The 14,358-nt window shown below is 40.2% G+C and overlaps 1 protein-coding gene across 2 annotated transcripts in view; it reads right to left on the bottom strand.

The window, feature by feature from the left end:
* TEX264 (testis expressed 264, ER-phagy receptor) overlaps nucleotides 1-14,358 on the bottom strand; it is a 174,198-nt gene that overhangs the window by 114,621 nt on the left and 45,219 nt on the right. For both annotated transcript variants that reach the window (XM_083354975.1, XM_083354976.1), the window contains one exon: nucleotides 9,653-9,874. In XM_083354975.1, the coding sequence (XP_083211101.1) occupies nucleotides 9,653-9,874 (222 nt within the window). The remainder of the gene's footprint in view (nucleotides 1-9,652; nucleotides 9,875-14,358) is intronic.

Consider the following 14,358-nt stretch of genomic DNA (forward strand, 5'->3'; position numbering starts at 1 on the left):
TATGTTCTACTTGAGTGTGTTTGGGAAAGTGAATCAACAAAGATATTGTGGAATGCCAGTTTGGCGCGATGGTTAAGGCATCAGGCTAGAAACTGGGAGAGTGTGAGTTCTAGTTCTGCGTCAGGCACAAAGCCAGCTTGGGTGACTTGGGTTAATCTTTTTCTCATGCCTAGGAAAGAGGCAATGGCAAAGCCACTTCTGGAAAACCTTGCCAAGAAAACTGCAGGGACTTGTCCAGGCATTCTCCAAGAATCAGTCTTGATGGAACAGAAGAAGAAAAAAGCTGATCAACAATGGAACAGATTGCCTCGGAAGTTAATGGACTTTGCTAGAGGTATTTCAGCAGAGTTGAATTGTCATCTGCCAGGGATGCTGTCATACTGGAATCCTGCACTGACCTGGGAGTTGGAACAGAAGATCTCCAAAATCCTTTTCGAGTCTTACATTCTGGGATACAGGAATCTAATCCGCAGCCTTCCTAGCCTAACCCAAAATTGCCTGCCTGCTCATAATGTTTAAGGAATGATGAAATTATGAAACACATCATCATTTATATAATCTTAACCAGTGTCCCTGTTTTTAAAATTCATTCCTTTTTTATCCCCTGAAATCCCTGAGTTTTTCGTCTGTTATTTTTCTTTACATGCCTCAAATATCTCTTCATGCCAATTTTTGTGTTGTTGCTGATTATACTCTGCTGCCTCAATCATCAAATGCTTCTTTTTCCATCACTTTGCCTTGCTTTTTGCTTTTTCCTTTATCTCTTTTTCCACTTCCTTCCATTTTGAAATGAGTTGTTATGTTGCTGGTCTAGAGGGCAGTTGACTGTTTGAACCAAACGTTCATCCTCCTCTTTTTAAAAAGGCAACCAGAGCTGCATTTCATCTTTAGCACGGGGACCTTTTGAAGAAATAAACTGCTTTATCTTTTCTGTAGATCCCTTGGGATGAAGAAGCAGAAAGAGGTTATTCTTTCGCTCAGTTCACCTGACCAAAGTCTCTCATTAATATTTTCAGACCAGAATCAAAAATGTCTTGCTTGTGCCTTAGTTGCTTTGGGGGGAAGGTAAAGGGAAGCTATTTGGAGAAGTTGTCTCCATGGCAACTCATATTCCCCTCAGCAAATGTGCACAGGTCACCTGTTCCTGTGGAAGTTTCTCCCTTATTTTCTTTCCCTGCCTCTCCAACAGGTGCCAGGGAAGCAGATGCCGTTTGCAACACCAGCCAGATGATGTGAGAACGTCTCTGATTCAGGAACGATACCTCAAACAGGCTGACCTCCTGCAGTCTTGAAAGTCTGCAAACGTGTCTGCTTTTGGCATGTGAACAGAAATAAAATGCAGAATTCCAAGTAATTCACATTGTGGGAGGGAGACAAGAACCTGACAGTTCAGGGCTTAAGAGCAAACCTGGTGAAACAGGAAGGCCAGATGGTGTCGAGCCTGGATGCTTGCATGTCTTACTGCCACATTTTTAAAAGTTGCGAAAGTATAGGAGATAGAAAGAGATTTTGAAGCCAGAAGCGATTGACATCACTGGCTTTGCATTGGCATAACTGACTTTGCAACAACAAAAAAAGGACATTACAGCACTGCTAGTCGCTTCAGCCTGAGTCTTTTTCCTCTCCCCCCCTCAACAGCAATCTAGACAAAAAATGGATATGCAGTCACGGGTCAACATTAACTTTCCTTCTCTTAAAAAAAAACCTCCCACACTGATAGAATTATAAAATAGTGCCATACATCATAGTTTCCCCAAAAATATATAATTTCTAGTGCCCAATGGTGTTTCAGTATATAAATGAAGAAAAGTGACATTGTCAAGCCACTGTAATTCTTAACTTTATTCCATCTTAAGTCTTAGATACATGTCAAATTTTAAAAAGAAGCCTAATGGCCTTAATGTTTATATAAAATACGGTCTTAGCAAGACTATCTACCCAAGAAACAAGCAACAATGAGACACAGAAAATTGGTCTTGTACTTCACTTAAAGTACATTTCCAAATAAAAATATCAAGTGTGTTTATAACTGTTTCATTTCTTCTAATTTATTTTACCCAGCCATTTATTGGAATATGGAATGGGGATGCTATAACAATATCCACAAAGGTAATTTCAAGTAGCATGTAGCGCTTTCCGCAAATCTGCATGGTCAAAGGTCATATCAGAGGAAGGGGAATCATTTATCACAATGAATGTGGAATTCACTAATCCATTCTACAGATTTCTTCTGAGACACTCTGTTCCCAAGCTGGTTGGTTGCTGGTGTTGTTTTTTATTATGCTTGTACACCACCCAACTTACAATGACTTCCAACAATGATGTTTCTGTTCCCTTAATTGAAGAGATCAAGATTTATTTGGAAATATATTGGCCACATGTAGAACGAGAAGTATAACACATTCCTTCAACCAAGAGCTAATAGTACAGTATGAGAGCCACATTACTTTACTTCCTAGTTTATAGGAGATCTTCAGTTTGTGCCGGATATGCTTTCTAGGTTGAAATGAGTTTGGGCAGATCTTAAATAACATAATCTCTTGTATTTTATCAAAAGCTAAATTTACCTTATAGCTCAAACATGGGCCCCAAACCCTGACAATTTTCTGTCAAAATCTTAGCTGGATCTGACTAATAAATCTGAATTAGTGTAATGACAGGTGTAATGACCTAGATAGAAAATGTGTATCACTTCTGGGGAGGGGAGAGGAAAAGAGATTCCCTGAATCAAGTTCTCAAATCTTTTTCAAGATTAATAGTGGGCAGATCAAACGATTTTAAAAAACAATTTAGATAATACAGTATCACTGAGTGATTTGCCATTGTGCCTATGATACTATGCAACTAATTCCAACCTGCTTCTAATTCTATGTTCTTCCAGTATGGTGACTGAAATTTACAATACTATTCCACCTGCTTTCTGCTTCCCAAGAAAGACACACACACACACACACACACACACACAAGCAAATAGAAGTTTCTGTCTTCGATTTCTGTTTCATTTGCTGAGAGTTTCAATTTATGGCATTATTCATTCAGTCTGAGAAATGTAAGCATCTAGGATTCTGAATCCATTCCATTAAAAAGTCTCATTAAAAAGCTACCAGGTGTTTTCAGCGTAATCTACAGCTCTCTATTTAGTTTTAATGCTTTCAGTGGTTGTGTGACAGATGCTCTCTCCAGGACCTTTCCTGAAGCATCAGAATGTCAACTTTACACCACAGAGCAAGCCTACATTTAACAACAGTGATGAAACTCTTCTCCTTTCCCTCCTTTCCAATACCAGCTCAAGGTATCAGAAAGCTTGTATAATGGCCACAGTTAGGGACAAAGGAAACAGATAAGCAAATGCTGTAAATACTCCCATAGTTGCTTGAACCAAGAATCTCTTATCAGCACAACAGGACAGCAAATCCAGGAGAAAACCAAGAATTAGCAAAAGGAATCTGGCAAGTTTCCACAACTTTCTGCATAACGCTGCTGCCATTTAAACCTGTGCTCCATACTACTGAACTTAAAAAACAAGAAAAAAGTGAAGGAAATGATTGGTCCATTAGTGGGGGAAAGTGGCAAGAAGGTGACAAGCAACAGGGAGAAAGCAGAACTATTTAACTTGTTTTATGCATCTGTCTTTACACAAAGGGAAAAAACAGACCAACGTATCAAAAATAGTGCCATAAAAAACAGAACAGAAACACAAGTTAAGATAGGCAAGAAAAGGGTAAGTGAGCACCTCTCCAGCCTAGACGAGTTCAAATCACCAGGACCAGACAGATTATACCCCAAGGTTCTCAAGGAACTGGCAGATGTAATCTCAGAACCACTGAACTATATTTTTCAAAGATCCTGGAGCACTGGGGAACTACCAGAGGACTGGAAAAGAGCTGATGTAGTTCCCATCTTCAAAAAAGGAAAGAAATGGATCCGGGAAATTACAGACCGATCAGCCTGACCTCAATACCTGGGAAAATTCTGGAAAAGATAATCAAACAACGAATCAGCGAGCACCTAGAGACAAACAAACTCATCACTAAAAGCCAACATGGGTTTGTAAAAAACAGATCATGCCAGACAAATCTTATTGCATTCTTTGACCAAATGACAAAATTAGTGGATCAGAGTAATGCTGTGGATATAATTTACTTGGACTTCAGTAAGGCATTTGATAAAGTAGATCACAAACTACTACTTGATAAGATAGAAACATGTGGGTTAGACAGCATCACCACCAAATGGATTCGTAGCCGCCTAACCGGCCGTACTCACCATGTGGTCCTCAATGGAACCGTATCTACATGGAGGGAAGTGTGTAGTGGGGTGCCCCAGGGCTCTGTTCTGGGCCCAGTGCTCTTCAACATCTTGGTCAACGATTTGGACGAGGGGATAGATGGGGAACTCATCAAATTTGCAGACGACACCAAGCTGGCAGGAATAGCCAACACTGCAGAAGACAGGCTTAAGATACAGGAGGATCTGGACAGACTTGAACACTGGGTGCTATCTAACAAAATGAAATTCAATGGTGAAAAAAGTAAGGTTCTACATTTAGGCAAGAAAAACCAAATCTACAGGTATGGTATAGGGGGTACTTTGCTCAACAGTAGTAACTGTGACAGGGATCTCTGAGTCCTAGTGGACAATCACTTCAATATGAGCCAGCTGTGTGCTGCAGCTGCCAAAAAAGCCAACACAGTGCTAGGCTGCATTAACAGAGGGATAGAATCAAGATCACGTGAAGTATTAATACCACTTTACAATGCCTTGGTAAGGCCACACTTGGAATACTGCATCCAGTTTTGGTCACCACCATGTAAAAAAGATGTTGAGACTCTGAAAAGAGTACAGAGAAGAGCAACAAAGATGATTAGAGGTCTGGAGGCTAAAACATATAAGGAACGGCTGCTGGAATTGGGTATGTCTAGTCTAATGAAGAGAAGGTCAAGTGGGGGACATGATAGCAGTGTTCCAATATCTCAGGGGCTGCCACAAAGAAGAGGGAGACAAGCTATTCTCCAAAGTGCCCGAAGGCAGGACAAGAAGCAACGGATGAAACTAATCAAGGAGAGAAGCAACCTAGAATTAAGGAGAAACTTCCTGACAGTTAGAACAACTAACCAGTGGAACAACCTGCCTCCAGAAGCTGCGAATGCTCCAACACTGGAAGTTTTTAAGAAGAGACTGGACAGCCATTTGTCTGAAACGGTATAGGGTTTCCTGCCTGAGCAGGGGGTTGGACTAGATGACCTCCAAGGTCCCTTCCAACTTTACTATTATGATTTATGATTTAACAACAAAACTATTCAATGAACAGAATCCACAACTAAAGACAAATTACTGCTTTTAAAAGGACTTTGGAAATTCCAATGCAGATCATGGAATGATATGCTAAGCTTGGCATGAATCTTCAAAATAGCACAAAGTCAGACACAGCCAGAGCTTTTCACAAGGCTGGGATAGTTGCCCAGGCACTTCATAAATAATTGTGTCATGCAAAAGATGAATGGTATTTGCAAAGAAGTGCTTCTTTTCCATAAACAAGGTGAGTGTTTCTGGGTTGTTTTTGCTTTAGATTCAGCTACAGTTTCCAAAACAAATAATTTAGACTACAAATTCACTTTATATACTTTCTTGCACATATGTAAGAAGTTATAAAAGTAGCTACTATAAAATTAGCTACATCTTTATTGCAAAAGCAGAGAGAAAACAGTTCATTATTTGTTGCTTCCATTAATGATCTAGAGCAGGGGTGTCAAACTCAATTTCATTGAGGGCCGTATCAGCATTGCGGTTGCCCTCAAGGGGCCGGGTGGGTATGGCCAGGGTGGGCGTGGCCTACTGGGTGGGCGTGGCTAGAGTGCGTATGACCTACTGGGTGGGCATGGCCAGCTCTACATCGTTCGCATCAAGGGTGCTTATGGAGGCCTGGGCAGGAGTGGGACAGATCTGAGGGTCTCTGGCAGAAGGAGGGTCTCTGGGCCAGGGCCAAGGCAGTGGGGGCTGTTCCCTCACTGTTTCCAGGATGGATTCGCGGGCCACATGAAACCACTTCGCAGGCCGGATCCGGCCCCCGGGCCTTGTGTTTGACATGTCTGATCTAGAGAGAAGAAGAAGAGAAGGGGACGACAGAGAATGAGGTGGCTGGATGGAGTCACAGAAGCAGTTGGCGTGAGCTTAAATGGACTCCAGAAGATGGTAGAGGACAGGAAGGCTGAGGAACATTGTCCATGGGGTCGTGATGGGTCACGGACACGACTTCGCAGCTAACAACAAAATGATCTAGTCTCTCTGAAAAAGCAGAGATGCCATTGAAGTGGAAATCAGTGGCCAAAGAGACGATAAGTATCATCAAATTCAACTTTTACAGCAATAGCTATCAATGTTAACAGTAAGATAAGTGGAAATAAAAATAAATAAATTAAAGCAAAAAATCAATTTGCAAATAAATCAGGGAAATCACTTGTATATAAATTATAAAAAGAATAAGAAAATGATACTGAAAACGACTATATTAACAAGTGATGTGGCTGTAAAAATCATTTCATCACTATTATTCTAATTTGTACAAAGGACATGATATTTTTTTAGAGAAAATAGTTGAATATTTAGAAAAACAAAAATTACAGGATATCAAAAAATTTCTACAAGAGAAACAAAAGCAAATTATGAATGGATCTATAACAGGGGTGTCAAACTGGTGGCCCGCAGGCCAGATGCGACATGCGCAGGCCATGCACACCCTGGTTCCGCAAAGGCAAAAAAAGTTATGATACGTCACAATATGTCACATGACGCAATCGAGTTTGATACCCATGATCTATAACATTTAGGAATTTTCTGAAGCTATAAAAAAGATTAAATCAGGAAAAGTACATGAAGTCCTCGACTTACTACCACAATTGAGCCCAAATTTTTTGTTGTTGAGACATTTTTAAGTGAATTTTGTCGCATTTTACAACCTTTCTTGCCACAGTTGTTAAATGAATCATTGCAATTGATAAGTTGGTAACCTGATTTTTAAGTCAATCTGGCTTCCCCATTGACTTTGCTTGCCAGAAGGTCATAAAAGGTGATCACCTGACCTTGGGACACAGCAACGGTCATAAATATGAACCAGTTGCCAAGCATCTCAATTTTGATCACATGGTCACTTCTAGAACAGTGTGTTGTGATTCAGCGTCAGCCTGTGGTTCCGGCAGCTGAGTCAGATGATTCTGAAGAGGAGGAGGAGGAGGGGTTTGGAGAGCCTTTGGTGTCAGAGGAAGGTTCTGATGCACTGCAGAACTCTCAGCCTGGCCCCTCCCGTCTTGTTCCTCCTCAGACTTAGCTGTGTGAGCATGAGGGATTGGAAGAAGACGATCCACAGCTGGCTCTGTTCAGGGACGCTAGGAGCAGGAGGCAATCTAGCAGAACAGAACAGAAGAAAGCAATGAGGCAACTCGGGAGAAGGCGATGAGAAGCCACGCCTTGGGACTGCTGATAAAAGGGGAATGTGTGGGAGGTGCTGGTTGCTGAAGGCAACCGTTTGAAGATCTTCTGCTAGAGTCCTGTTCTGTTATTCTTGTTTAACTCTTGTTTAACCTTTTGGTTTAAGTCTTGTTTGAACTTTTCGTTTAACTTTTGTTTGAACTCTTTGTAAATAAATTTGGTTGGGTTTTTTCCAGCCTGTTGATTATAAAAAGGGGTTGTCCCTGACATTCAAACAGGGCCGGTCGTAGGCTGTAACAGAACACAATGCATGTTACCCCTCTGATCCATAAGGTGCCTTGGTTGCCAGTTTGCTTCCGGGTTCAGGTCCTAAATTTAAGTTTTAAAGTCCTTTATCACATGGGATTGCCTTTCCCCGATTACATCAGCCTGCCTGACTCAATCTGGCAGAGAAGGCATGCTGCCGATACAATCTGCTGTGTCCCAGAACACATAACACATGCCTTCTCTGCCATGGCGCTTGCCTTACGGAAGGAACATCCTTCCCCTGACATTAGATTAGATCCATTCCTTCTGATATTCCAGAAGTCCCTCAAAATCTGGTTTATGTAATTAGGCCTGGTGCTCTCAGGGAACCAGAGATATACTCAGATGGTGGTGCTGCTAGGCGCTTGTTCTTATCCTCCCTTTGCTTAAGGCTGATATATTTCTTTTTATGTTTTTTTTATTTTTTTAATCTCCATTTTATATTATCTTACATTTTGGTATGTCTTGTTATTCAATTGCTATACAATGCCCACAGTCATATTTGGTGAGATGGACAGCTATGCAAATTAGATAATAAAATGAAATAAAAATAGCTTTAGGTTAAAAAGAATGTCTACATTCATGGTCTGGCCGTGTTGTTCCCAAGTTTCTTTTCTTCATGATCTGCATTCCAAGCAGCAGAAGAGAGCAGAGAAAATCCCAGAGGATGAGGATGGCTTATTCAACAGTTTAAATTAATTGTGCCGCCTTTGCCTTTAAACAATGTTTTGCTTTCAAACAGACCATCCCTTTTCCAAAATGTATCCATTCAAGTATGAGTCCCTATCTGAGACAGAGAGTAAACAACCTAACCGAATGGTCCTTTTCCAAAAGCCATCCTATTGTTTAGAGATCTCACATCTCAGCTGTGGTGAAACACAGCATTCTCGCACTGTAGTACTTTTTAAAAAATGGCAAACATTTCAGTGAGAGTTGAGATTTAGTGATGTGCTTTCCACAGTTGAAATTTTCAGTGGGGAATTACTTTGACAGGAAATAAGAATCAGTCATGCTGTACACGTGATAGGAATGGAGATGTTGCGCATGTCTGTGAGATAAAAAAAAAGAGATATTCCCTTCAAACAGAACAGGGCCGGTTCCCGCTGAACCTCTCTCCTCACTCACAAAGCGTCATTATTCTCTCCCTTAATTCAAACATATCAGCAGATATACAGGAAAATCTCTAGAAAAGAGATGTTATGAGTCCTAGAAATGTTCAGTTTCAAACAACTTTAGCAAGATTTCACCCCTGATCTTTCTCGAGTAGCTGGAGAAATTATAACAAAGTGTCTTTCACCTTGGGATTACAAAGAAAAATAAAAGCAAAAACTCTTAGCAACACAGCAAACATGTCCAGACTACTACAGAACTCTACACAAAATCATCAATACTATTCACCATCTTGGATAAAGCCACAAGTTAAATATCAGTCCAAAGTGTCCTACTGGAAAGACAATTTAACTATTATGAATTCACATGTGCTCTGCTAAGTAGAGCTGTGGACTTGTCCAAGTAACCTGAAAAGAGAAATGCAAATAGGGAATACAATGATGAGTACCTAAAAAAAGGGAATGTACCTTTGCCAGAGATCCACCTGTCCCAACCCCTTTGTGTTCAGATAATTCTACTGAAGAACATTCTTGCCCAGAAGATTCTTATTGTGGCATAGAATGTCTGTAAAAACATTCAATTAAGAACCTGTTCAATTGGACAATTCTCACATTTTCTGAATATTTATTTAGTGGTCCACAACAGCAGAAATCACAACTAATGCCTTGTCACTTATTGAATAACAGAAGATCTGAATTTATATAATCAGCTAGAAATATATTGTATAATTTATATCCTCTGCAGAAAATAAAAAAATGGAATTTTAACTTCCAGGCTCCAAATTAACGATCTCCTTCACAGTTTCACTCACCTTGATGTATACGTCAAGACTTGAATGGACACGGTTCACTGCCAGATGGATGGATAGGGGAGTTGTGTAAGGGAAGGTTGCCAGGACTACGTGACTGGGAGCTGGGAAGTGGATAATCTTGAAGCCATACTTCAGAAACATGCGGATCGCTTCCTCAGATGGCTTGTCTTCTCCTTCACTCAGGACACTACCTACAGCATAGCGACATTTCTCCGGATCCACCTATGAAAATCAGCAACAACTGGCATTAGAAGGCAAAAAAAGCTGTAATGTTACTTTTAAAATAATAGAATAATATCAGCGCTATCGTTCTGTCCTGTTACAGGTTTTTTCCCAGACTGCGTTCTGGAGAATTTTGGGTTCCTCAGAAATTTTATTACATACCAGTATTTTCCCAACTGTAGCTCCATTTCCAAAACCTGTAACAGCCACAGGGTAGTTTTCATCAAGATCAATGTAAGGAGAAAGAATTTTTTTAAAACTAACACTCCAAGAATAGTACCAGTCCTTTTTCCTTTTGTAACATATGTCCAAGGCTTCTAGCAAAAAAAAAATCAATCGTAAAATTCACCCAGAAGATTGGCAAGTTAAAAATATCAGTGTTAAGGAAAGACAGTGTTAAAGGCCGGGGTCGCCAACCCCCAGGCTGTGGCCCACTATAAGGCCTTGAGCTGGGAATCGGGCTGTGGAAGTGGTGGGTGAGCACATTCATTCATGTGTGCATCTCTACTTCTGCGAGCAGTGAGCAAGCATGTGCATGCACGTTCCATTTGCGCGAGTGGTGCGTGCATGCTTACCACTGATGCAAATGGAGCTGGGTGCACATGGGTGCACGGGTGCACGGGTGCACTTGCCCGCCACAGAACCATCCCCCCACACTTTTCCACAAAGCAAGTTACAAGTATGTATGATATGGTATCTCTTCAGCACCAGTTGTGGCCCTATCTGGACTGAGACGCCCAACATACAGTCACTCATGCGCTTGTAACCTCCCAGATAGACTACTGCAATGCTCTCTACATGGGGCTGCCCTTGAGGACCACTTGGAGGCTTCAGCTGGTGCAGAATGCGGCCACGCGAGTTGTGATGGGGGTCTCCCGATACTCCCATGTAACGCCTCTTCTCCGCGAGCTGCATTGACTTCCAGTTGCCCTCCGGGTGAGATTCAAGGTGCTGGTGATGACCTATAAAGCCCTAAATGGCATGGGTCCAGATTATCTTAGGGAGCACCTGTTGCCAGCATCCACTTCCCATCATCCTGTGCACTCCCACAGGGAGGGCCTCCTCAAGGTCCCGCCGGTCAAGGAGTGCCGGCGGGCAATCCCCAGGGGGAGAGCGTTCTTGGTGGGCGCGCCTACCCTATGGAATCAGCTGCCTGTGGAACTCCGGATAGCCCCCGACCTTCGCTCGTTTCACCGGGACCTAAAAACTTGGCTATTTGACTTAGCCGGCCTGGACTGAGGGGTTTTAAGGTTTTAATTTTAAATTTTAAACTGTTTTGGGGCTATTAATTTAATTTTATTTTACTTTGTACATTGCACTGTTTTAATTTGCCCTGTAAACCGCCCTGAGTCCTTCGGGAAAAGGGCGGTATATAAATCGAAACAAACAAATAAATAAATAAATATGTTTAATATTTGCTGAAACACAGTACACAATACATACACAGTTGCATTTATAAACTTGTGTAAACTGGGTATGTACTATGGGAAATTGATTTATATGTAACAAAATAACTCCAGCTTTAATAAGCATCTGTCTTACAGCAGTCTAAAATTCTCCCTTTAATAAGTGGACAAATGAGTTACAATATAGTTTAATGGCAAGCACAAACAAGCCATTTTTCATCGTTTTCCAAGTAATCCCTGTCAATTAAGCAAAGTTATCAATGTTATTGATGATATAAGTATGATATAGGAATGTAAAATTAGGATTAATTATTTCACGCTAAGATTATTCTTGCATAAGTGTTGCATCTGGTGAAACAGACTGCAGTCCATAGAAGCTTATGCTACCCTATTTTTTTAAGCTGTAGAAATTCACAAGATTCTCTTGGTACTTCCCTCACTGGTGCATCATTTATTTTGCTATTCTTTTTAAAAATACTTTGTTTGGAATTGAAATTTCTACTATATAGTGCCACATTATTTCTTGGCTAGAAGTATAGTCCCATTTCGCTGCCCTGATTAAACAAAGGCAGAAAATAATTTGCTTACAGTCACTAAGGAACTAGATGACAGAAGACAGGTTAGCTCATTAATTTTGCACATCTAAAATTTTTTCTTAGACTTTAGAGTACAAGTTCAGCTTGGCATAACTAAAATGACTTAATTATAGTTTTAATATGGCTGCATTAGCCCTTTGTTTGTAATACCTGAATCAGCCCTGGAATACATGGAGCCACAAAGGACAGGAAAACACTTACCGTAGGTAGATCGCTAATTCCTCAGATACTAAATAATTACAATGTGTTCATAATAGGAGAAAAAATGTAATTACAGAATATTTTGTGTAGTGATTAAGATGCTAGAAAAGAATAGGGAGATAAGGGTTTTAGTTTTCCCTCAGTCATTAAAGTTGGCTGGAATATTTTGGGTCAGCCACGGTCTTAGCCCAACCCATCTCACAGGGTTGTGAGAAAGCCTTGAGATATATTCCCCAAAAGATAGGATATCAATCAATCAAACAAATAAATTTCAGATCATAAAGTATTTACTTATTTAGAAAATGTAATGCTAAGGAATGATTTCAATTCACATGCCATAAGTTAATCAGTAAATTTACCAGGACTTTTGTTTATTGCATTTGTTAGAAAAATCCTCGTGGGCCATTTTGCCCTGATGGAATTGCCACTTATCCCCAGATAATTTGAAAATAAGTTACTGTTTATTTAGTTGCTTATCAATTGTACCTAGAGAATTATAACAAGCCACCACTTTAAAAAAAACAGCACTAGTTCTTTTGCCTTTTATTCTTCAGTAATGATGATATATACAGGCTTTTTAAAAAGTGGACAAATCTTCTACATCTATATCCAAAGCTTGAGAATAGATTTTGCATTTGCAAATGAGCATTCTTGATATCTGTCAAATCTATCTTCCAGGTCTAAGGAGTGGAGAAACAGATGTTTTCCATAAATGTGCAATGACATTCTCTGGTAAAAAAAAAAACAACTCCATGAACCTCTGTAACAGAAAATCCATTTGTTATTCACCAGTGCCAATTACACTTAGTAGACACACCAATTAGAGCCAATGTGAGTTAACTGTCTGCTATGACAGAAACAATAAATAAACTCCCATTGTCTACTGTCAGTTCAAAGGCCTCACTGCTCCATCTGCTAATCAAGAACAATGGCCCTGATATTTTATCATTATTATTATTCTACAGAGAGAGAAACTAACATGGTGTGTTTGGAACCTCATCAAGCAAATTCTTTACTGGGTAGGCCAAAAGGCCCTTCCATTCAAAGGATAAGGATCTGTCCGCTCCTTCCCTACCTGGCCCAGGTGATTCCAGAAATCAATTGAAGCAGCAGACCTTACCTTCCCTCTCTTCCTGGCCCAAGTGCCTCAGTTTTGAGGAAGTCCTCATGGTGAAGCATTGCAAGATTGACCCAAAATACAGGTTAGCAAGGCGGACATAGAGGTAGGTGAGGCAGACAACAGTTGCCAACACAACCTCGACTGCTGCTTTTGTTGGATGAATTACTGGTATTTATACAATGATCAGCAGAGACACTGCAGATTTAGAAACAAGGTCACCATATTCAGATTCTTTTCTGAAGATATTCAAGGTATTCACTTTATTAATCTATGATGCATATTTTAAAAAAATAGCAGTCAAAGTCTCTTAATCTGAAAAATGTTACAGTTAGATGTGATTCATGACACTAGTAAGCACACTTCAGTTTTTACCTCTAGGGAAATGTTCGTAAAACTTGCCATTCTCCTACTCGTATTATTTTCCTCCCTTTTCCTCCTCAAAATTAGTTCTATAGCCACTTCTATTTCAAGGACAAAAGTTAGAAAAATGAACTGAAAATCTATATATTTTTTGTTTGGGGCTATATGAAGTTTCTAGAATTGCATTTGCAACCTAAAATAATCAAGAGTAACTTTACCATCTGGAAAGTTCTCCAAACGGCTCTAGTCCCATCCATAGCACATCACACGCTCTCCTAATAGCCAAGCCTAACCGATTTTGTTCCATAATTCAAATTTCTATATCCTATGAGAGAAGTTTCGGAAACTGTCTTAATCCCTGGTACATGAAAACCTCCACCCTAATACCCAACCTAAGCAAAAGCTTTAACTAACAGTGCATTGGACGCTATATCCTCATCCATGCTATAGAATTGCAGCACATAGTCAGGTCCACTGAAACTCCTAGGCATATCGCCCTTTGTTGTGGGCAGGTCCAAAACCTGGCATCTTGCGCTCTAATCCCCATTGAATGATACGTTTCCATTCATTATGGAAAGAGTCACAGTAGAGGTGAAAGCTTTTTATTATACGGGAACTCAGGCTTTACCCTTCCATTACAAAACAAATAAACAAAAAACATCTAGACATATTGCTATAGAATCAAGAAGTTTAAAAAGACCACCTTGCCTCTCTCAGTATGATTAGCAACTGCTAATATGGTAATATCAGATGCAGAATGATGGTTTTCAGGGACTAGGATATTCAGGTTATCAATATAGA

Source organism: Vipera ursinii (assembly GCF_947247035.1).
Source record: "Vipera ursinii genome assembly, chromosome: 2".
Taxonomy (NCBI): Eukaryota; Metazoa; Chordata; class Lepidosauria; order Squamata; family Viperidae; genus Vipera; species Vipera ursinii.